This window comes from Dryobates pubescens, chromosome 11, assembly GCF_014839835.1.
Source record: "Dryobates pubescens isolate bDryPub1 chromosome 11, bDryPub1.pri, whole genome shotgun sequence".
Taxonomy (NCBI): domain Eukaryota; kingdom Metazoa; phylum Chordata; class Aves; order Piciformes; family Picidae; genus Dryobates; species Dryobates pubescens.
In genome coordinates, this window is record NC_071622.1 from 7028366 (window position 1) to 7052053 (window position 23688).

A 23688-nucleotide genomic window follows, 5' to 3' on the forward strand; every position below is an offset into this window, starting at 1 on the left:
GGTTCCTGCAGAACTGCACAGCTACCTCTGTGCCATCTGGTCTTAGCCCAGCACTGCCATGGGCAACTGAATCCCTTTTCCCCAGGACGATGCTCCAACATGCTCTGTATCCCACCAAGAGCCCTGGCAAACTCCTCCTGAGGTGTCAGGATCCAGCCCCAGAGAGGCCATGAGCTCAGGAGCTCAGCAGGGACTTGGATCCTGCAAAGAAGGGACAGCTTAGAAGGTTAGCTCCTGGCTCAGCGCCAGGGGCTGAGCTCGGGCTGGGAGATTAAGGGCAGCGAGCTGGGCTCGTTCAGCCGGGAATGCAGCCTCCTGCTGCCAGTGACCTGGGAGGACAGGACCTTTCCCAGAGACATTCTCCCCCAGGATTAGCAGGGGGTGTTAGAGCAAAGCCCAGATTTATTCCTAGCCCAGCAAGACCTGTGTCCTCCCCCAGCAGTGGGGGTGGCTTGGTCATACACTTTGGAGGACTCCAAGGGAAACTCCCTGCAGGATGCTGTCCCTATGCCTGCAGAGCCTCCTGGGAGCCAGTCTAGCCTTTAAGTAGAGAGGAAGAGCAGGCTGCTACCAGAGAGCCACCAGGCCCATGGGGTTAGCCATTAGCCATCTCTATGCCTCTCTGCTGGCACCCATTGCCCTTGCAAAGGAGCAAACCAGAAAATTATGCTTATGATGTATATGTATATGAGATATATATATGTATAATGTATCAGAAATGAAAGAAGATGCTGAAGTCAGCAGCCAGATGCATGGTGCAAATCAGGCTTCCACCAATCAAGGACTGCAGAGCTTGGTGAAGCTTCAACGGCTTAAATACAACCTGACACACCAGCCCAGGGCAGCAGCAGGGTGAGAGCTGGGGGAGCAGGATGTTCCCCCAGCCTGAATCCATCACTTTGGAACAGGGTTCCCAGAGAAGTTGTGGATGTCCTATCCCTGGAAGTGTTTGACACCAGGCTTGAGCAGGGGCTCATGGCAGGGGGGGTTGGAACTAGATGATCTTTAAGATGATCTTGAAGGTCCCTTCCAACTCAAGCCATTCTATGATTGTAACAACAGCCCCCCACAAAAAGCTCCCTGGGCACTGGCATGAGACAGCATCCCACTGCCAGAGAGATTCCCAGCCAGACCCAGCCCGAGGGGATTTCAGACTAGAGGGGGAAGGGCAGGAGGTGCACAGGAAAGTGTAGCAGCCTTTGGGTGCTCCTGTCCCAAGGCACCACCACCCCCAGCACACAGCAGCCCAGCCCCCACTTACACATCTCAAGGCCAGCAGGAGCGACGCTCCCCGCCTCGGCACCGACACCCTCCACCTCCATTTAACATCAGGCAGCCTCCCACCTCAGGCTTCCCAGCAGCCCTCCGCCAGGCCGAGGCCCCAGTTTGGGCTGGCTGGGATAAGGCAGCCGGAGATGAGGCTGCTGCGGTGGCTGGCGCGCAGGGGAGGCAGGTCGGGGCAGCCCTCTGACACCAGCAGGGCTTAGGGGGATTAGCAGGCAGACGGACGTGACTGCGCGGCGGTCGCCTGCTGCTAATTAAAGAAGGGCTATATTTAGGCACCCGGTTATCCCCTGCATTTCACTTGGTTTTAGTTCCCAGGGTGCCAAGCGGGGGGGGGGGGGCACACGAGGAAGGGCACGGCCATAGGCAGGATGGATCCACCCCTGGCTGCTGCTCCCTGTCAAGGGCTGAAGGGGCAGGGGAGGACCCCAGCCTCATGTCCTGGCCAAGGCTGAGCTCTCGGGGGAAGGAAACCTCTGACCTTGTTGGTAGTAAAGGAGCAAGAAGGGGGGGGTTGCTTGTTTGGGGGGGATTTTTGTTTTGTTTTCCCCCAAAAAAGGCAGGAAAATGGGTTTCAGGGAGCAATAAGAGCTGCTTCTGCCCTGGATGTTATCCATGAGTATGTGCCACATTCCTGACACCACCCCCCCCCCCCCCCCAACCCGATCCAGGGTTGAACCCCCCTGAGAACCATCAGTGGAGCAGAGGCCAACACACCTCCCCAGCCCTTGTGCCCTCCTGGGCCAGAACAGCCAATTAATCCCATGCTCTCCCCCTTTTGCTGCATTCACACACAGACTCAGGGATCTGGCTTTCAGAGGGGTTTTTTTTTGCTTTGTTTTTGTTTCATTTTCCAAGCATGAATTATTGATCAGGTCACCCTAAGCTTTCCCCCCCCCCCCCTCCCCCACCATCTGGCTGCCGAGCTTCCCTGCTGGAGCAGAGGGTGGGGGAGTAAATCAAAATAACAGAATAATTAATGACCCAGGGAGCTGAAACCCAGCTGAAAGCTGGGCTGCTCTGACTGGCCTGGAAGGAGCTTCCCAGAAGCAGGGAGGGCAGTCAGGAGCATTTCTGTGGGGGGTGGGGGTGGGCTATTATTCTGGGGAAGGGCAGGCAGACACAAAATAAAGATGTGATGATGAATGAGCATCTCCTCCTCTGAAAGGCTGCTGTGTAGGCTGTTGCTAGCAGTTGTGCCAGTGGAAGTCCCATCAGATTCCAGTCTTGACTCTCCAGAGTATGGATAAAGTTAGGGGGAAGGCTGGTACAGAGCAGCACCATGAAATGAGCCACAGCCCCTGCCAGGAGCTAAACACAAGACTAAGCTTTCCCCATGTCCCTGGGGTTTGTCACCAGCTCCAAGCCACAGCACTGCCATGAAGGTAGAATAGCATAGAATAAATAGAACAGAATAAGTTCCAGCGACTCTGGAGCAAAGCAGCATCCTGAGGTGATCTATCAGGTAAAGACCCCTGCAGAGCAATAAGGCTGGGCAGGCCAGACTCTCACTCAATGATTTCACCTAGGGAGGGGGCAAAAATCAAATCAAATCAATCTGTTTAATTATTTAAACCCTTTTGGCTCCAGGAGCAGGTGCCCTGCACCCTTGAGCCTGAGGGGCTGTGTGGGGCCGTGGGCTCCCACAGCCTGGGCCACGGCTTGCCCTGGTTCCCTGCTGCCCATCAGCGTTAGCCAGCACGTTTGAGGGGGTTTACAATAATCATCAACTAACTGCTTCATTGACAGCATGGCAGGCTGAGAGGGCTAACAGAGCCCTCGTTTGCTGATTGCTAATTAACTTAACATTCCTAATCCCTCATTAGCAACTATGAAGTAAGCTCTGAAATATGAGGCCAGCCCTAATCGGTGTTTAAAATATAAAGCCCACTGGCACGTGATGGAGGTGGGAGAGAGGGGGGTGGCTGTGGGGCAGCCTGAAGGGGTTCCATGGTTGGGAAAAGGCTACTCCAGGCAGAGCCAGATGTGGTGGATTAAACTCCATGGGACCACAGACAGCCAAATCACCCCAGATCTCAGCCCCCTCACACACACTCAGTGTGGCTCCACACCGGGCACAGGTGGTGGCATTTAGGGTGACAATGCATGAGAACCCCAAGGTCTTTCTCAAGTCCAATTCCTTGCTCAGCCCAGCTGGACATCACACCCAGGCCTCACAGCATCTCTCATTTTGCTTCCTGCAACCAGCCTTTCCCATCTGGAAGGTCCCAGACATGCCACCATGCAGACAGGGACCCCCATGTCCCCAGAGAGTGGCAGCAGGAGGGATGGAGGAGCAGTCACAGTGGATACCCTCAACAACTAGCACCACATCCCTGCTCCAGGATGCTCCAGAGGGGAGGCTTGCAATGGGTTTCACTGGGGTGTGAGGGGGAGTTTTAAACCCTGGTGAGCTGAATGTGTCCAAGCAGGGACAAGAAGTCCAGAGCAATGCATGTGACGTGTTTGGGGGGAATTTTTTTAAGCCCAGCTCTGGTAAAAGACAACTAGACTTGAAACATGGGTTCTGTATAAAACCTGACAATGCCTTACCCAAGGTGGCTTAATAAAATGGTCCATCATTAACCAAAGAATGAATGTGTGTGTGTGTTTTCACAGCTGCCTCTTGCAACTTCCAAATAGGAAATCACACCAAACTTGGAACCCAACTGCAGTATCTTCATCTTGAAAGGAGTTACTGCTGGGAGAGGACTGAACAGCTTCTGCTCCACCACCCTTTTTGCACCCATCTCAGAGCCAGGGGCAAGACCCTCAACCAGCCAAGATACCACATGGAGGAGCTCAGCCCCAGTAAGGAGGCCCAGCCAGCACCCATGGATGATATTAGAGGAGGTCACCAACACTCTTCCTACCTAACCAGGGGGCCACCAGGCTCCGCAGCCTTTGTTGTCACCACCACCCAGGGTGCACCATGGGCACTCACCAGTGATGAGAGGAGGATCCCTCAGCCCAGATGGACTCAGCTTAGGGCTTCTGCCTTCCCTGGGGGTAATTAAAAAGGGGAGTGGGTGGGGAGGGCCAAGTGGCCACACCTGGGGTGGGAGGAGACTCCAACAGAGCCCAGGTGCTCTGGGATTTGAGGGGAAAAAGGGGGGAAATGGGGTGGCAAAGGGGCAGATGTGGTGGGAGAGGGGAGGTGGTGGTGAAAGAAAGGGATTTTAAATAGCATTATTTTCCATAAATCTTTCATAATGCACAACTGCAGCTCATGGTTTGCTTTGCCTCCATGCAAAAAGAACAAAGCCACCAATGCTTCACAAAACAAAGCACAGTGGTGGTTAGTGCAATGACATCTCTCCATCATTATCATTTTGCTTGGTGGGAAAATACTGTGCTTTGCAGAGCAAGAGAACAAGTTTTAACAACAGCAACAACAAAAAGTTCTGCAAGAGTGAAGGTTTCCCCTGGATACCAGCACACAGCATCAGGATGATTGAGGGACTGGAGCACACGTCCTGTGAGGAGGGGCTGAGGGCCCTGGGGCTTTTTAGTCTGGAGAGGAGAAGACTGAGAGGGGATTTAATAAATGCTTATAAATATCTGAGGGCTAAGTGTCAAGAGGGAGGGGACAGGCTCTGCTCAGCTGCACCCTGTGACAGGGCAAGGGGCAATGGATAGAAACTCCAGCACAGGAGGTTCCACCTGCACGTGAGGAGGAACTTCTCCGCTGTGAGGGTCACAGAGCACTGGAGCAGGCTGCCCAGAGAGGTTGTGGAGTCTCCTCCTCCAAAGTCTTTCAAGACTCATCTGGATGTGTTCCTGTGTGACCTGTGCAAGATTCTATGGTCCTGCTCTGGCAGGGGGGTTGGACTTGATGATCTTTGAAGGTCCCTTCCAACCCCTAACATCCTATGATCCTATGATCCTGTGACATGCCTGGGACAAATTCCAGGCCAAAGTACCCACAGGCGAGGTTCTGGCCCTGCTCCCCACTGTGTCAGAGGGTCTGTGGGCCATCAGCTCCTGGGGACTCTGCCAGGTGCCATCCCCATGCTCCCAACACCATTCGCACTGGCTGTCCCCTGAGGGGGACTCTGGTTTGGTCCCACTCAGCCCTGCCTACCTCAGCCTCCTGCCTGCAGGTCAGTGGAGGTGCCAGTCCCCTGCACAAATCCCCCAAACTGCTTTGTGCTCCTGACTCTTGTTATGCCATGTCTTGGGGAGCAGCTGGGCAGGCACCCCACACCTAAGGGTGGCTACAACCCATGCCTGATGTGTCTTCGCCTACAGACTGCTGCTCCCTCTAGGCACTGGAGGCAAACTGGAGCTGCTGCTGCTGTAATGGGCAAAGACAGAGGTTCAGGCAGCAGCTGTGAGTGACTGAGGACAGTTCCACTGCTGCAGGACATTGGCAGCAACCAACCCCATCATGCCAGGCAAGGCCAGAGAAGCAAAGTCCACAGAACAATACAGAGGTGGAATACCCTGAGAGAGCTGGGTCTGCCAGTAAAGCCTCAGTTTGAAGTAAAATGCAGCATAAACTCACCCTCTTGCATCACTGATGGGTGTTAGTGGACCTCAGCTGCCCAGTGACAGCTTTCCAGGTCCAGCTTCATCCAAGCCAAGTGGGAATCAGCGCTTTGAAACCCAGCTCTCCTATTATTTGCATTCACCACCTGGGCTGGGGCCCAAAATCACACAGATCGCTCTTCTGGCAGCCTGGTGTGGGGAAACAGCCTGGGCCAGCCTGGTCTTGCCTAAACACATGTGAAGCCAGAGCTGTAGGCTCACAGGATCATCGTTAAGTTCACCAGGCTAGCACAGACCCTCCCAGCCCTAGGGACATGCCCCTCACTTAGCCTGACCTTGAAGGATGCTGCTGCAAAGCCTCCTGTGGTCAGACCCTTTCTCCCAACCAAGAGCAGCGCTCCTCTCACAAAGCAGCTCAGCCCTTCCACACCACATAATAATAACATCATTATTATTATTATTATTATCCTTATGAGGAGAGGCTGAGGGAGCTGAGGTTGTTTGTCCTGGAGAAGAGGAGGCTCAGGGGAGACCTTATTGCTCTCTACAACTACCTGAAGGGAGGTCGTAGCCAGGAGGGGGTTGGTCTCTTCTCCCAGGCAATCACCACCAGAACAAGAGGACACAGTCTCAAACTGCACCAGGGGAGGTTTAGGCTGGAGGTGAGGAGAAAGTTTTTAACAGAGTTGTTAGCTGTTGGAATGTGCTGCCCAGAGAGGTGGTGGAGTCACCATCCCTGGGGGTGTTAAAAAAGGGACTGGACATGGCCCTTGAAGCCATGGTTTAGTTGTCATGAGGTGGTGGGTAATAGGTTGGACTTGATGATCTTTGAGGTCTTTTCCAACCTTCTTGATTGTATTATTATTATTATTATCCCCCCCCCAAAAGAGGGAAAAGGCTCACAGATTGGACAAGCCCTGTCTCCCCACTGCTCACAAGGCACGGCAGGCACCACTGCTGCCAGCACTGGGTTTTGGTGGAGCCATCAGCCTCCCACAACAATTCCAGCTGCAGTTTCCCTTCAGGGCAGGCTGTTAGCAGCAGGGGACCGAGTGCTCCCGTGGATTGTTCTGACTTTCCCCTTAGTTCCCGTCTTCAAAATTCCAGGTAAGATGCAGGTTGCCCGGCTGCCAGCAGTGGTATTTGACCCAGGGTCTCGCTGGCAGGCTCTGATCCTGGCGCAGGAGTCAAATGTCAGCGTCAGTGCCAGCGGCGGGTGCTGAAGCACGCTGAGCTGCCCAAGCACGCTGAGCTGCCCACGTGTGGCGCCCTGCAGGAGGAGCAGGGCCCTTATCTGTTGCAGCTTAATCCTCTGAAGAATAAACTACAGTGGACTAAGAGCAATTTATTATTGAGCTGGGGAATGCCTGTCGGTGGGCTGCTTGCTTTAAACTTACCACTAATTAAACTCCAGCTACTAAGTTTCAAAAAGGGGAAACCCTGCACGTTCCCTTGCAGATAACGGCTCCTGTCGCCACATCTCTGCTCACCACGAGGGAGCGGGACCAGAGCGATGCTGATGGCGTGTGATGCTCTCAAGAGGGGCACCGGGGGCACCCGGTCCTTCCTCTGTACCAGCTGCCAGCGCAGAGCCAGCAGCAGCCGCCCGGCCGTGCCAGGGAAAGGCCATTTTGCCCGGCGCCGCGGCAGACGCACCGGTGTCCTTCCGCTGCGCGCCCCCGTGGCCCCGCGCCGCGGCAGACGCACCGGTGTCCTTCCACTGCGCGCCCCCGTGGCCCCGCGCCGCGGCAGACGCACCGGTGTCCTTCCGCCGCGCGCCCCCGTGGCCCCGCGCCGCGCCGGCCCCCCCGGCGTGGGCAGGTGTATCGCTCTTTTATCAGCTGACGTCACCGATGACGACCGGCGGCGCGGGGAGACGCTGCCGGCAGAGGCACTGCAAATCTCCTGTGGACGGAGCTCTGCTTCGCCCCCGACTTCTGCTCGGCAGCTTCCCCGGTGCCACGGAGACAAGGGGATATTTTGAGCATCCTCGGCAGCAGCACATGAGGCTGAGGCTGATCCCCCCAGACGTGAGCACTTCCCCAGCTCTGTATTTCCAAGGGCAGGAATAAGCCTTTAAACTCTTTTCCATGTGGAGAGCGAACACCTGCAAGTGGCAAAAGCAAAGGGCTGTTTCTAGAAAGGGTTTGGGTGACTGTGGTTGCTCAGCTCTGGGAAGACCTTTTTGCAGCCTTTCAGTACTTCAAGGGAGCCTACAGGAAAGGTGGCAAGAGTCTTATTAGCAGGGCCTGTTGTGACAGGACAAGGGGTGATGGTTTTAAAGAGGGGAGATTTAAACTGGATCTAAGGAAGAAACTTTTTAGAGGTTGCCCATAAAAGTAGAAGCCCCATCCCTGGAAACTTACAAGGTCAGGCTGAATGGAGCTGTGAGGAACCTGATCTGGTTGAAGATGTCCCTGCTCCCTGCAGGGGGGTTGGCCTATGTGACCTTTAAAGGTCCCTTCCAACCCAAAACGTTCTCTGATTCTGTATTATCGAGGCGGTCTAAGTAACAGGGTGCACAAAGTGTAGCTCCTGCTGCCTCCTGCCATTTGCCTCATCCAAGCCCAGACTGTACCTGTGCTGCTGGCAGCCACTGCACACAATTCACAGACCCATCAGCTATTGTGTCAGCTATGCTCAGCCCCATCCTCTCCTTGCCTTGCTGGGTTCTCCTGTTGCTCAGCAAAGTTTCATGTATTAAGACATCTTTATTCCTGGGCTGACCATTAGGAGCCTGCATTGGCAAGGACACAGGGCACTGCATACATAAGGGACTCTTGGTGGAGGATGGTAAACTCTGGGCTTGAGTTTCAGAGTGGAAAGCTTTGGCTCATGCCCACAGAGCAGAAAATCCCAAACAGCCTGGCAGATTTCACTCCCCTCCCTCCAACACCCAGCCGCTCCGCAGGCTGTTTTCTGTCCTGCCAAGGAGCAGAGCCACTGCCAGCGCTGCGGGGACAGCCAGGGGACAGCGAACGAGAGACAGACACCAGTTTGAATTTCTCTGAAAAAAAAGAAAAAAAGGGAAAAAGAAAAAAAAATAAAGAAAGAAAGAAAGGGAAAAAAAAGAAGAAGAAAAAAAAAAGGGGGAAAAAAAAAGGCATTATTTATTTTGGAGGAGGATTTGAACATCGACATGCAGGTACAACAGGAATAAAAATTATTGCACCGCTAGTATGTGGCAATTGTTCAAGTTTCTAAAAACACAGAAATTCCACACTTTTCTCTTATCTAGCTAAGTGCTGAGTGACACAGCCTGGCAGAGCCCAGCTCAGGAGGCGCTCTCACGGCCTCCTGGCTATCGTAACCGAACACAACGTAAACACACACGTCCGTCAAATCTTCTACTAGAAGTACAGAATTATCCTTCACATCCAGTAAGAGAAAAACCAGAGAAAGACTTTATCCTCCCCTCCTCAGAAGAAAAATAAAATAAAAATAAAACAGTAACAACAAAACAACTTAGAAATACTCCAAGTCACACCTCACTGCAAGGGTGCCAACCAAAACCACCGCTCACTCCCACCCCTTCCCCGGCAAGCGCTCTTTAGTATATTAGCAGCCAAAGGCCTCTGACATTCGGACCCAGGAGTGGCCATTAGAATGCTAAAGTCTAATATTTACAATAAATATCATCCATTTCTCTTAGTTTGCAACAGTAAGAGACAAAAGGGAAAAAATAACACTGAAATGAGGCACGGGGCAGGACTGCGCCAACCGGATGCAGAAGCACTGAGGAGCTGCAGAGGCTGGAACCAGCTCTGAGGCTGTCATCCCACCACGGATGAGGAGCAGGTGACACATCCAAGGCAACAGAAGGAAAGATGGAAATGAAGCAGGAAAGCAGCATATTTGGATGGCAATATGCATGGCTCATTGACCAAATGCACACCACATGCACACAACTTCTATCTTCCACCTGTCTGACTCGGGTTATCTGTGGAGGCCAAGTTCTCAGCTTGCTGAAAGCCTTGCTCGGGTACAGTGGGTCCGATCCTGCACTGGGGAACACACTCTTCTATCATCTCACTCCTCACACAGCTCTTCCATCATCTCACTCCTTCACAACATGTTTTGCAAGCTTATCTGAGAACTTATTTAAGCAATTGCTTAGCAGAGCAAGGAATAAGTCTTAGTTTATCTACCTGGTTTATCATCAAAGTTTTGTAGTCTTTTTGCCCACAACTTTTGTTAAGGTGCACCATATACATTTGACAGAAGGTGGAAGCGGGGTGATGGAGCACCTGGTACACTGACAGAAAGTGCAGAACTGACCAGGAGCAGAGGACATGGGGCTTCACTAAGATGCTTTCCTAGTAATGCCGTCTGGTTTCGGCTTCCAAAAACCCCAGGGCTTTTTAAATTGCACTGATCGCCTCCTGTACCATAGCTACAAAGAGGTGCTGAAACAAACACCTCACCTCTTCTTTGGCCACTTCTGGCAAAAGCAGCAAAAACTCTGACATAGCAACGTTTTTGACTCCTCTTTTTAGGCATTAGAAAGGACAAATCTGCAACTCAGCACCAGAACCACCAGCCACAAAGGGAGAGAGTCAGCAGCTAATACAGCTGGTACCTTCAGCAGGTCCCAGCCCGGCCTGCCTGGGATGAGCCAGGTTACTCAGCCCTCTCTTCTAAGGGCAGTAGCTTCTTTTCCCCCCTCCTTTTTTTTTCACATACAGAGCCCTTCATGGATGCTCCAGAACTATGTGCAAGAAGAAGCTGTATCACCCCAAGGAGAAGGAATAGGGGACCTGCAACCCCAGGAACAGCCAGGTCAGACCAAATCCTCACACAGCTCTGGGCTCACTACTAAACTGATACAGAGACTTCTATCTTGCCAAGATGAGGTGCTCTCAGGAGATAAGCTTGAGTCTTGTCTTTGCAATTGCCACAGACTCAGGACACTGAATCAATTTTGCACTATTCCTGTCCATTCTCTCACAGACCTTGTTTCTCAGCAACTTTTTAGTAGATCAACCCACTGGGAAAAAAAACAACAACCCAGCCAGATAAATACCAGATCCTGCCAAGTCTGTTCCTTACTTGCTATTGCTCCAAATCAGCACAGAATGATGCTCATCAACGAGAGTGCTTTGAGAGGCTAGAGATACCCAGGGCCCGGACAAGGCAGTGGAAATACTGCAGTTTACTTTTGCAAACCAAGTTTATACAAGTAGCCTATGAATTCCAGGAAGAAGAGCAGAGAGGCAGCACAGCAGGCTCTGCTCTCAATACCATCACACAAAGATTTATTAATGTGTTACCTGGGAGCATTGAGGCTTTGGTTAGTGTATCAACACCACCGTACAAGTTCACACAGACACACGGAGTAAACACTCATTTAAACATGTCATAAAAAAAAACACCAGCTCAAACCAACCCAAAACTTGGTCCAGAAATGAAATCCAAGCAGCCAAAATCAAGTATATAATAGGGAGGAAATAATGGTTACACAGACAGAAGCAGGGTGAGGTTCCAGGGATTATTGTGATTTGTGAATTGGACTGGAATCAAGTCAAAAGAGACGAAGAACATATATCCCTATATAAAAACATATCTGCATTTAGGGGAAGGAAATCAAAACCTCAAGTTCAGATAAAGCCAGGGTAACGAAGGTGTCAGCAGAGTAATGAAATCAGACCAACAGAGGCAGGCTTTAGCTTGCAATACTGTTGCACAGTCATTCTGCTGCTAATGGAGTAAGCCAGTGAGCAGGATGCTAGGATCTTGTGGGTGATCCACAGGGAGATAAGCTCAGACAAGGCTAGAGTAATAGCTGAGCACAATCTGGGACAAATGAAGGGAGTGTTCACTGAGAGGAACCTTTAACTGGATGAAGAAATGGCTTACAGTGCTACAGGTATCACCACTCATCACATTTATTGGTGTACTATTATTGATGTAATCCTCAGCAAAGAGCACTGCTGTCCAGAGTTGGTCACACTGAAAGCAAAGCAATGTCTAAACCTAAGAGCAAAGAGCAATTTCTTTAATGGAAAGTGACCTCAGCAGTGGAAATGATCTATCAAAGCTAAAACCCTAAAATATCACATGTGTTTTGAAGTCTGCTTGCAGCTTGTCCACAGAACTCGAGGAGTCAGAACTCTTCAGAGGTTTTTGTTGTTGTTGTTTTTAAAACAGGCAGGTTCAGAAAACTCAGCAAGTTTCCTGAGCCCCAATTCAGAAATGTTAAGGAACACCTTAAAATCCCTACCAATTTAGACTCACCAAGAGAAGGAAAAGTCTCTAAAGGTCATTTATCACTGAGATAACTTCGCTTGAGACACACAACTACAAATTTCTCTGCTTTAAAACCAACCACCAAGCCCCCCCACCCCCTCTCCTGGGGTCACTTATTCTGAGGCAGGGCAAGCTATGAATTGAAGCCAGAGAATGGAAAATAAACCATCACTACAGTTTTAAGAACAGGGAAAACTTGTCACATGTCCCATAAGAGATAAATAAAAACAACCCCCCCCCAAAAAAAAAGCAGCTTCTAGGTTGGAGACTCCTCTTTCTGATAATTCCATTGAAAAATACTTTAAGTTGTTTTAAGGAGAAGACAGGAATTGCTTTCTGTCCAACCCCTCCAGCCCAGTCCCTTGCCTCTGTATCTTCTAAGGACACGTGCAGGACCGCGAAGGCACACAGGAAGAGGGTCTGAGCTCCAGAATAACTTGTAGGCAAGAGAGTATTTTCTTCTTGTCAAAGGACATCAGATTGTCCACTGAAAATAGCTGAAATTTGGGAGTTTCAATGGCATTTCAAAGAGAAAGGTTGAAAAGCAGGGGTTTTAAAGTAAGCTGCCTTTTCCATACTCAGAATTTTTGGGATCTCAAGTAAGTGGAGGATTTAGAGGGAAGAACACAACAGGACCTAAACTCAGGCAACACAAAAGGTTTGGAAAGGAAGAAAACAGAACCAACCAAAACCCAACCAACCAAAACCAAACCAAACAAAACAAAACACCCCTATAATAAATCAACAAACTGTTTAAGCCCTGTTTTAAAGATACCCTGTTCTAAAGAGACCTCAGACGGCAAGCATTACTGTGTACAAAAATAGAATAGCAAGGATGAAAAAACACAAAAAACAGTATGAAAAAAACCCTCCCAAAAATAGATGTACACAAGTTCTATTTTATATTAGTGTATATTACAAAATTCAAACATGCAGTCTCTATTCTGAATGTAGAATGCTCCAGTCCATGTGTACCAGGGATGCTGCTATGTTTTCTTTACAGCACCATCATGTGACAGGGGAAAGTCTTGTGGGTTTAACTGGTTTCCAACCTCTTTGCTTTTCGCTTGTGCAAGGGTCCCTTCTGTACAGTGCCTCGTGCTGCCATCTGGCAGAGGAGAGGCTTTCAGAGCTGCTTGTCCAAGAGCATGAGACACCTCTTTCGATGGAGTGATTTTGCAGCTGCCTCCCAGCACTTCAGATGCTTTAGCACTGCAGGAAGTTGCCTCCTTTTTCACCACCATGGGACACGCTGCCTCCCAGGGCTTTGCTAAATTTAATGACTCTGTGCAGGATCTGCTCCTTGTGGTCAGACGGTCTGTGCTAGAGGGTTTGGTTTTCTCTTGACACACTCCTGCTTGTGAGGTTTCCTGTCTTTTTTGTTTTGAATCTCTCTCCTCTTTACAGGAGGCACCAAAATGGGGGAAATCCTTCTTCTTTTCCACCTCTCCAGAACCAGACTTACTGAGCTTCAAAGGGCCTAACACGCTCTGAGCTAGTGGCACTGACTGAGACACGGAGAGAGCTCTTTCGGTAGCACCGGGGACAAGGAGTGTGGATGAGACAGGGCCTGATGGGCTCGTTTTGCTGGCGGTTGAGGCACACTCTGCCTGGGATGAGATGGGTTGCTTCTCAGTACTAGGGCTTTTTGGGAGCGTTTCGCTTGCACTTCCAGGAGAAAGAAATGAGGTGCTGTGCTGTGCTGCAGGCTGAAGCGTCTCCTTGTGATCCTTCTCACTGCGATCCGTGGGGCTTACCGAGGGAGGAGTGCTCACTTTTGCCGTGCACCATGGAGAAAGTGCCAGCAGAGGTTTGGAATCTTGCTTTTTCTGACTGCCTTCTGTCAGTAGAGGGTCTTTCAGGTCAAGCTTACCACACGAGGCCCCTGAAGGGCCACCTTCTTCAAGTTCCAGGAGTTTGATAGACGGGCACTGCATACGCTCTGTGCGATCTGTTAGTTTCTGAGCACTGGTAGTTTGCCCCAGGTCTTTGATTGCTTCAGAAGATTTGACTTTTGGACCAAAACACTCAAAAGTTTTGTTTTCTGGCAATTTAAGTTCCTTTGCAGTTGTTTCTAATCTTAGGAATGGCTTTTCTGAATTAGGTAATTTTTCTGGAGAAGTTCTTGGGAGGACCTCTGATGGGGAAGGGTGCACAGTGATTTGCAGTGGCTCTGAAACAGATTTGGCTTGTTGATTATTTCCCTTCTGCAAATCTTCTGTACCTTTTGGATCTTCAGGTAGAAAGGCATCATCCTCAATACTATCCTTGCTTTCCAATTTAGATGAGAACTTGTTATCCTCATTAAAAGAATCTGAGCCTTGGTCTCCACTGTCAGGGGGCTTGTCCAGTCTTCTACCATCCTGACTATCTTCTGAACCATCATCTGTTTCATCTTCAGAAGAATCTACTTCTCTGATGGCCTCTTGCTTTTGCAGGGACTCCCTCCTCTCCACCCTATCCTGTCGAATAGCCCCCAGCTTCCGTGCGCCCGGCTTCTGCAACATCCCTTTTTCCGCTAGCCCAACTTTGCCACCCGTTATTTCATTTGCAGATTCTTGTAAGCTCTGGAGACTAGGATCCCTCTGCAGCATCTCCTTCTTAAACTCAGAGTGAGAGATATCCAAGCTATGCTTGCGTGAGGAAGCCAGCTTCTTCTCAGAAGAGGACAGCGAGGCAGCCAGTTTCTCGGCTGACTGCACTCTCTTTAGTAAAGGAGACCTGGGGGGCTCAGCACTTTTGGGGCGGGAAATTTGTCTCACCAGTGGTGGAGAGGAGTGTAGTTTTACTGGAAAAGACTGGATAATACTGGAGCTGCCAACTGAGTGTCCTGGTAAAGGAGATGGGGAGCGCTGCGGTGATGTGGACTGCGGGGTGGGCGAGGGAGTGTGAGCTAGTGGTGACAGAGGGATGTTTCCCGCGGATTTACGCCTTGGAGATCTGTACTGCCTCTGAAGCTTTGGTGCCAGTCCGTGCAGAGAGCTGGGTCGGATGTGTCCGGAGCTGGCTGGAGAATTTGGAACACTGGAACCAGGAGAGCTGCTCTGGGAAGAATTGCCACCAACTTAAAAGGAAAAAAAAGAAAGAAAGGGGGGGGAAAAAAAATACCAAGAAGATAAGTATGTATATGTGAAGTCAGGACAAAACACCACGTTACCTCCAAGCACTGCAGCAATATTACAAGGTAATATTGCATGGTTGCTGATGGAAAATTCACATCACTATCACACAACACCAGAATGCAGTAAAAACACTCTGCTATCACAGTGCTTTCTCTGAACAAAAAACCTCCAAGCAGATAAATCATGTGCTTCATTGCTATTCTCAAGATACAAATCTCTTTATTCCACCAGCTGATTCAATTTTCAAATATGACTTCACCACACTGTTTTGATTCCTTTTCTCTGAACTAATACAGAAAATGTGTCAAACAGCTACGAAACCACTGCAACTTAGGATACACATTTGCATCAAAGTCAAAGGATGCTGCAGTACAGCAAATGCATTCTTGAAAGGATGTATGGATTTTCATTTTTAAAGGAATCAATGGATGAGAACATATCCATCCTTAAGGGAATTGACATCACAGCTGTCATTTTGCTTCACAAGCCGACCCACTACCTGCTGCTGCCTATTTTACTTCAAACAGTAATCAATAAGCAAAAGCCTCCATGGTTTTGGGCTTTTTCCCCTTCTTTGTCTGTGGATTTTGGGGTTCTTTCTTTGTTTTCCCTCTTTTTTTACCTGAGTGTACAGACTCGGGAGTGGATCTGTAACTCTGCGTAGGTGACCGAGGAGACAGGTTGTGAGTTGGAGAGCCAGGCACACTTTCCCCAGAAGACAGAGAGCGGTTTAGTGAAGATAAACTCCGGCTGGTGTGGAGTAGCGATGCTTGCTTAGTGATCTTCCTCAGCAAAGAACTCTTCTTCTTACTGTGGAAGAGCATTCAAAAGTTGTTTACAAGCCCAGTTTATTTACCTTTATTAGAACAGAATAGAATAGAACAGCATGGAATGGAATGGAATGGAATGGAATGGAATGGCATAGAATAGAATAGAATAGAATAGAATAGAATAGAATAGAATAGAATAGAATAGAATAGAATAGAATAGAATAGAATAGAATAGAATGGAATGGAATGGAATGGAATGGAATAGAATGGAATGGAATGGAATGGAATGGAATAGCATAGAATAGAACAGAGCAGGACAGAATAGAATAGAATAAACCAGGTTGGAATTTGCATATTTCAGTCAATTTTATGGCACAGTTAGAGAGAAAAAGAGAACAGAAAGAGAAGACCTGAAGGACATACCTGCTAGTACACATTATCTGCACACTGATTTGACAAGATCTCTCTTACGTTATCTTGGCTACCATTTAATTTTCACACAGAAACCTCAAAACGAACCTTTCCTGACCATCCTTAGTTTTGCTCTTCTTGTTCCTACGAGCCATCTTGGATTTGTAGCTGGCTTTTCGGGCTGGACCAACTTTGATGGACGTGTTCTCAAATGGGGTGGTGGAGATGGACACTTTATTTCCACTCTGCCAGAAACGAGACACAGAGGCGCTGCTTAAAATGTGGCTATTTGAAGCAGATCTGCAGGCTAAGCAGGCAAGCTGCTAGTTCACTGCTGCCTGCCATTTTGTAATCCTTTGTCAAACTCCATTTTTCCCCTCTGCATTTCCACCTATCATTTATTAAGGAATTGCTGAGAGAGAGCCCTCTTTAGTCAAGCTTTCACAAATGATTAGCTCAGACCTCAGCTGGTAGGTAAAGCTTCCCAGAGCAGATAGAACACAGCATCTGACCTCTCCCATTGAGATCCCAACTGCCTCAATTTAATACTTGTAATACTCAGAAACTTGAACAAAGCGATATTCTGTCACCAATCCTATTCCCAGTGCTCTGATGGCAGATGTGAGCATATCAGGCATCCATCAGGATGAATTTGCAATACAGAGCATGGCTTGTCTTGCTCATCCTGATTGCTCCTTTATTTGCAGTCCCAAAGAATTCTGTCTCTTGGAACAGTCCAGAACTTTGGGGCTTATTTTCGTTAATGGATTCAGCTCACAGGAGGTATCAAAATGCAAGTCATTTAACTGGATAATTTTAAGACCAACCATTACAAAGCTGCTTTTAAATACCACTAGGAATAATCCTTGAGAAAGCAGTATTAAGAGCTAATAACATTAGCACAGCCTAAAGGCAAAACATAATTCAAAAAAAATAATTTGTTTCCAAGTCATTTGGAAAAAAATTAAGGTATTTGTTTCTGCAAGTGATGTTTGAGGAAAGGTATACTTAAGTCTTATTAACCTTTGTCTCTACTGCTGATAAAAACTGTATCTGACAGGTCCTTACTCTCATAAGTTTTCCTAGTTCAGCTTAAATTGCATGCAGAAATTTTGGAGATTTAGAGCTGAAGCTGCAGCAAAGAGCTTTTGCAAAACAAGGGCCAGGTGCTGTGTACATACTTGTATTTCAGGCAATGCCAAATAGATATCTAGGATGGCTCAGATATCTAGGGTGGTTTAAACAAGCTGCCTCCTATTTTCCAAAATGTACCAGTGCTGAGTCCCTACCTTCAGAATTAGCTCCACCACTTCAGTGTGCACCAGCCCATGGACCGGCTCCCCGTTGACATGGGTTATCAGATCCCCTTCACGCAGGCCTGCTTCATTCGCTGGACCGCCTTCTTCCACGTGCTGGCAACAAGAAGGGGATGACTGATTTGAGAAGAGGAATGTACAAGATTGCTGGCCAGATCAGACTCAGCCCATCCATCTCATCTCTTGCTGCAGCCAGCGTGAGCTGCTTCAAAGAGGGGTGAAAGAAACCACTGACTGGCACAGCCAAGCACAAAAATCTGCTCTATTCCACTCCTCCCCTAGCATCCTGCCAATCTTCTCCCAATCCAAGGCAGGCAGCCAGAATGGTTAAGTTGATCAAGAGACCAGCTCCTCCCAAAGCAAAAGGCATAACACACTTCCAAAATTTTTCAGCACTCAGGAATGTTAACTAAATACTCTTGATTTCCCCACAAGCATTCAATCTTTTTCAATCTCTTTGCCATCCCAAACCCAGCATCATTACATGTACATGGCAGATCCTAAGGCAGACAACAGACTTTTAAATGAGACTCTGTGCCAGGTGTTTAGGGTGCCTATATCACACCTCATCCCAAACAGAGTTTCTTTTCCCACTTGCCATCCTTTATTAGCATATCCAACATCAGATCTTTTCCTCCGTGAACACACTGCCTCCCCCATCACTGTTCAGAAAGGTAAGCCTCTTTTACATTGAAAGAGAGATACACTTAAGCATACTGCAACATCCCCTCCAGCCAGAAAACACTGCAAATCAGTTCTCTTGGTAAACCCAGCATTTTTAAAGGAAAGCAGAGAGGAGCAAAGGAAAAAGGCAGCTTCAGATTATTTCTCTGGGTAAGAATGAGCGTTACATAGTGACCACAGACTATGAAATCCAAATTGTCTAATGAACACAGGGATACAAGGGAAAGAATGAACCACTTTTACCCTCACTTCATTCTCCTCAACTACACAGTTCAAACAACACTGCTTTGGGAAACCAATCATTCCTAGAAGTCACATACATTAACAAAAGAGGAACACAGAGATCAAGTACCAGAAGTAACACCAAGGAAGAGATACAGACATGGAAACCAGACCTTTAGCATAGCACACAACTAAGCCAAGAGCTAAATCCCCAGACAATCAGTATAGCAGCAGCGATGCTTTAAGGCTGGTAATCAATGCCAAGCAACTGCCTGCAAAACTTCAGCAGACAGAACTGCTCAGAAGCAGGCTGTAATCACCAACAAAGGTTGGAATAAATTAGCTATGACTGGCCCTCATGCAACAACCTCAATAAAGAGGGAATGTACACAGAAACATGCTTTAAAGTATGTGCTACAGGTGAAAGAAAGTGAATTCATGTAACCAGGGAAGAAGGGAACAAAGGTTGCTGTGATTCTGTGATGGGCTTGAAAACCACCACAGGTAAAACCCAAAGCGCTGTTGTTTGTATTCAGCTTTGGATCTGAAGAAGGAGAGAGAGAAAACAGGGTGGCAAAGTACAATTTAGACAGCTGAACTCCTGAAGCCTGGCCAAAAGCCTTTCTGGCCCCAAGGGTTCTCTTTTGAGAGAAGCAGAGACATACCCAGACCATGTGATGCACAGTGTAGATATCACTGTCACCCATGTAGACGCGAATGGCACGCAGAGTGAAACCGTATTTCTTTCCAGCCCGATGGATGATGATTGGTGGCTTCAGGTTTGCGATAGCAGGAGAAAAGTCGCGGCTGGGTGAGGAGTCCCTCGAAGATGGGTTGGAGGATAGAGAATGAGGTGACATTGGACTGGCCAATGGAGAGCACGTGTGGTGATCTACAGTGATGACACAAAGGTGAGCAAAAAGTTAGGAAACCAGGCCTCCAGAAGAGAGAAAATTCTTGTTAGATAACAGCTAGGAAACCAACTCTCCCAGTGTGAGAGCTGGTGGTCATCACCAGAGCTGGGTTTGCCTGCAGCTTCAGCTAATTCATGCTTCAAAATAATAACAAAAATATCAGTAGAGTTTCCAAAAAGCACATTTGGAGGTATGTATTTAACAGAGCAGCACCTCTCACCTGGCATTATGTGTTTACTTCTCTTTCAGAGATTTATAACCCATCATAAGCATCTGCTCTAGGCACAACCCCAGAACACCCCATTTCAAGGTTATGATATATTATACTCCTCCAAAAGATCTGGTAAGTCTCTAGATCTTGGTGCAAGTTACGTGTTGGTGCTGAGATAAACCCAATCAGTTAGGATTAGCCAAAAAGTCATCAGTAGGCAATCAGATGTTTAGGTAGTTTCAGTAATGTTTCAAATTCACAGGGGCAAAAGTATTTAACCCTAAAAAATTAGCTGCTGCAGCAACTTTGCTACTGAAAAGCAACCTCACAGGTGTAGTTTAGAGCACATGTCTTGAAGGAACAGCCAAAGGCTGGGCTATCAGCTAAACCATCTGACTCTGCTTGCTAGTGGAACAACATCCACTTTTAAAAGCACAAAGTAAATACAGAACTCTCATTTTAAAGCGAAGCTGGTCAACAGCAGTAAAATAAACCCAAAGAGCAGGAATATTAAATGCAGCTGTAAAAGGAAATCCCTAATCCATTAAGAAACACCTGCTGAATCGCCCAGCACATATTTACCTGGCAGATGAGAGCAGCTCTGGAGGAACCTTTGCTGGGTGATTAAATACACATTTTAGGGGTTTGCATGAGAGATTTTGTACTTTGAAAAGCAACCAACACCCAAAACACAAGAAATGTAATGTGCATCACCACAACAGTGCCAGGAAGCAGCTGCATGCCTGCCTCCAGCTCCCTGGCCCAGAGGGGCAGGCAGGCATTGCTCTGCTGGCAGGTTCTGCTAGGTTGGCACTGGTGGTCCAGCTGCAATTTTCTGCTCCCAACAGGTACAGCCCTGGAAATACGATCTTATTCTCTGGAAAGAGGGACAAAGTCCTTGTGGGGAGAGCCTCCTGCTGAACAAATCTGTCCTAGCTCAGCATGACTGGGCTGTTCACTGGAAGTTACTAACTAGCATTAGGAGCTGTCAAGGTCTGGCTCCGCTTGCATACAGAGCCAGGCAAACAAGGTCAGCGCTGACTAACAATTTTGGAGTTACCTCCTCTACTGAATTCTTGAGTGCTCAATCTCAACCAAGTTCTCTGGAGGTACTTCCTGGTGCATGGATGCATCAGACATATTCACTTCCCCAAAAACCACCATAGTTAGCATGCCACCCCCAAATTGTACCTTGAGGGTTAAAATAATTCTGTCTCTATACCTTGCTGCACCATTGTCTAGAGACCTGCTATGAGCCAATTTAAACAAAACTAGGGAAGGAATAAGGCCCAGCTGCCATTTGCAGAAGCTGCAGACAGACCACACACGCAACGCTCCTGTCTGTGGCAAAGCAGTGTTCATTATCCTGCTGAATAGTAAATATTAAACCAATTGTAAAAGTTAGATCTCTCCCCTCCTGCCAGTGAGGGCATGATTCCAGAAGAGTGAAGGGGGAGGATCTGTCTGCAAACCTTTTGTTTAGTGCTTGCAGATTCTGACAATGCCTCACCCGAGGCATTTCTTACCTGAGGGAATCAGGAGAGACAAGGCAGTAGCGGATGCTGATTTAATCACTTTATTGACAGGTCTTGAGGTACGTTTCTCCCCTGATTCCCCAGAGAGCAACCTGTGTCGTGCTCGCCGCACTGCCAAATCGCTGATGGCTTTTGGAGTGGTAAAGTCTGGGCCTTCATTGCTATTACTGCGAGCTCGTGGATCAGAGAAATCTGCAGCGCTCCCAGCTACAGTTTAAATTAAAACAGATTAGAACCACAGGGAATTCCTAACAGTCTATTCCCCTACAGGCAAAATACATTAAATCAAAGTCATGTTTACATGAAGTCCAAGAGTAAATTTTCCTAAGAAGAAACCCCAGGGCTTGAATTTTTATTTACAGAAATGGTGTTATTCTGAATACAGAAAATTAGTGGATTCTATTCTGCTGGAAAAGCTCACTAATGAAATCACGTTGCTGGGTAGCAGCTACATGAATCCTAAAGTGCTGGTGCGGTTCTGCAGGCAAACCGTTTCAATGGGATCGTTCACAGATGAAAACAGGTTTATGGAAAGTGCTCCATTTTTACAACCAGCAAGAACTGTCAATCTTAAAGTTAAAATTGCCTGTGATAGAGGAGCCAGAGTCGACTGGAGTTGCACATAAAAAAAATCCACTTTAAGAGAACACTGATGTCAGGGAAAGTAAAAATGTGGATTGCAAAGACAACTTTAATTTGCCCCCTTCTGTGCACTGCTGCAATTTAGTCTTGAATTACTTAATCTGCTATAATTATATAAAAAATGCAAAGTAATCTTCAGAATCAGACTGGGGCATGTAACAATAGCAGAGGTTGGGGGATGGGGAAGATGAACTCAAGCTCGGGTGCCTCAGTTGCCCATCTGATACCTTAAAGGGGCACAGTGAAAAAAACATTAATTAGAATTTACAAGGTGCTTAGAAATGAAAGTGGTGAGCATCACAAGGGAAATTAATCATTCTGTCTTCAAAAGCAAATTTTAAGCAGCATGCAATAAATAAAGCCTAAGGGCCACATTTTGAACAATGAGGACAGAACAAAACATTGATCATCGTTATTTAAGTGGGCACCACTGCTCTGCATACTAAGTAAAGCAGGAAGTACCATGAAAATAAAAATTCAAAGCACCATTCCCACAGACCTCTGTACCAGATGCCTGCTCAACATTTAACAGCCAGAGTTTCAAACAAGGCTTCCAGACAATGAGGAACCCAGAAGCAAAGGCTGCGTGTGGAAAGGCTGTGATAGGTGTTACAGAACTCTGAGAGAGTGACAGGAATGAATTTCTTTCCTGCAGTCCCCTGCTTCCAACTTATCCTTGTGGGCTAGGGACACTGAAGCAACGGTATTCCTGAGTCCCCTGTGCTGGATTACAGACTGCTCACGGGAGCAGGCTGCTCAGGTGAGCTGCACTGTTGCCCATTTCATCTTGTAGATACTCAAATTTGCAATGAAAGTGTTCTGGCAATTTTTAATACCATGTTTCTAGGCTTTGAATATGAAATTGAGAAACTAAGGTTTCACAAGGCACTGATGTCATCCAAGCAGGTTACTTCCTTCACTCCTATACCTTTTCCCATGAGTTAATGGAGTATAAGACAGCAGCACTGGGCCCTTCTGGAAGGCTGAAGAGTGGGACAATTTTGAAAGAATTTCATGGACTAGAACGCAGAAGAGGAATAATAAGGTGTGGGGATCTTTGGTCTTATGCTAGTCTGGAGGCAGATTTCCTCTAAGGCACCTTTTGCTATCAATACACCATCCAGTCTGCCCAGTGCCCTTCACTTTGCTCTTGTCCAGTCTTGCTGCCACTCTGACTCCTTGTTCAGTACCCCTTTCCTCTCTTTCCATTCTCAAAGCATTCAAAACTACTTTCCTTGTTCACTCCCAGTTTCTCCCAGCAACTTTTCTTATTTTCTTACGCAGTTAGTCCTAGTTCTTCCCCTAAATTTACCTTCCTTCTCAAATATTCCCTTGCCAACCTCCAATTCAACTTCCCAGCTCTCTTCCATTGGTCCAGTTTTCCCTTTTTATCTCCTTACTACTTCTCAGCAGTTCCTAGCTCTGGCCTTTTCTTTTCTCAGAAAGAGGCAGCTTCACACTCTGCCTTTCTGGTGCCCTGAAAGTGACAGGAACTAGGGACACTCCAGTACCCAGAGCTCAGCCCTGCATCACAACAGCCCAGGGCACCTTCACAGGGAAGGTCCAACTCAGCCCAGTGCCAGAGAATGGCCCAAAACAATTAAAACGTCTGAGAAGTCATAAACTGACTTCTAACATACACTCTACAAAACTTAGGCTGCTCTTTTTTTAAGCCTACAACTTGGATAAAATTTGGGATGTTTGTCTGAGACAGCAAATAGCATGTTCCTGATAAAACCCCTCACTCCCAGAAAAATTCAAGTCTCTACTCCAAAGGTTTTGGATAAATAAAACCACAAGAAGCAGGGATCTGTTAGCACGGCTGACATTCATATTCTCC

At 47.9% G+C, this 23688-nt stretch overlaps 1 protein-coding gene across 1 annotated transcript in view; it reads right to left on the reverse strand.

The window, feature by feature from the left end:
- Positions 1-12760: 12760 nt before the first annotated feature.
- The window catches only part of MAST2 (microtubule associated serine/threonine kinase 2), a 198910-nt gene continuing 187982 nt past the window's right edge, over positions 12761-23688 (reverse strand). The window contains exons 25-30 of the mRNA XM_054165723.1: positions 21198-21413; positions 19212-19438; positions 17614-17736; positions 16433-16569; positions 15766-15953; positions 12761-15085 (exon numbers count right to left, since the gene is read on the reverse strand). Of these exons, the coding sequence (XP_054021698.1) occupies positions 13008-15085; positions 15766-15953; positions 16433-16569; positions 17614-17736; positions 19212-19438; positions 21198-21413 (2969 nt within the window). The 3' untranslated portion in view covers positions 12761-13007. The remainder of the gene's footprint in view (positions 15086-15765; positions 15954-16432; positions 16570-17613; positions 17737-19211; positions 19439-21197; positions 21414-23688) is intronic.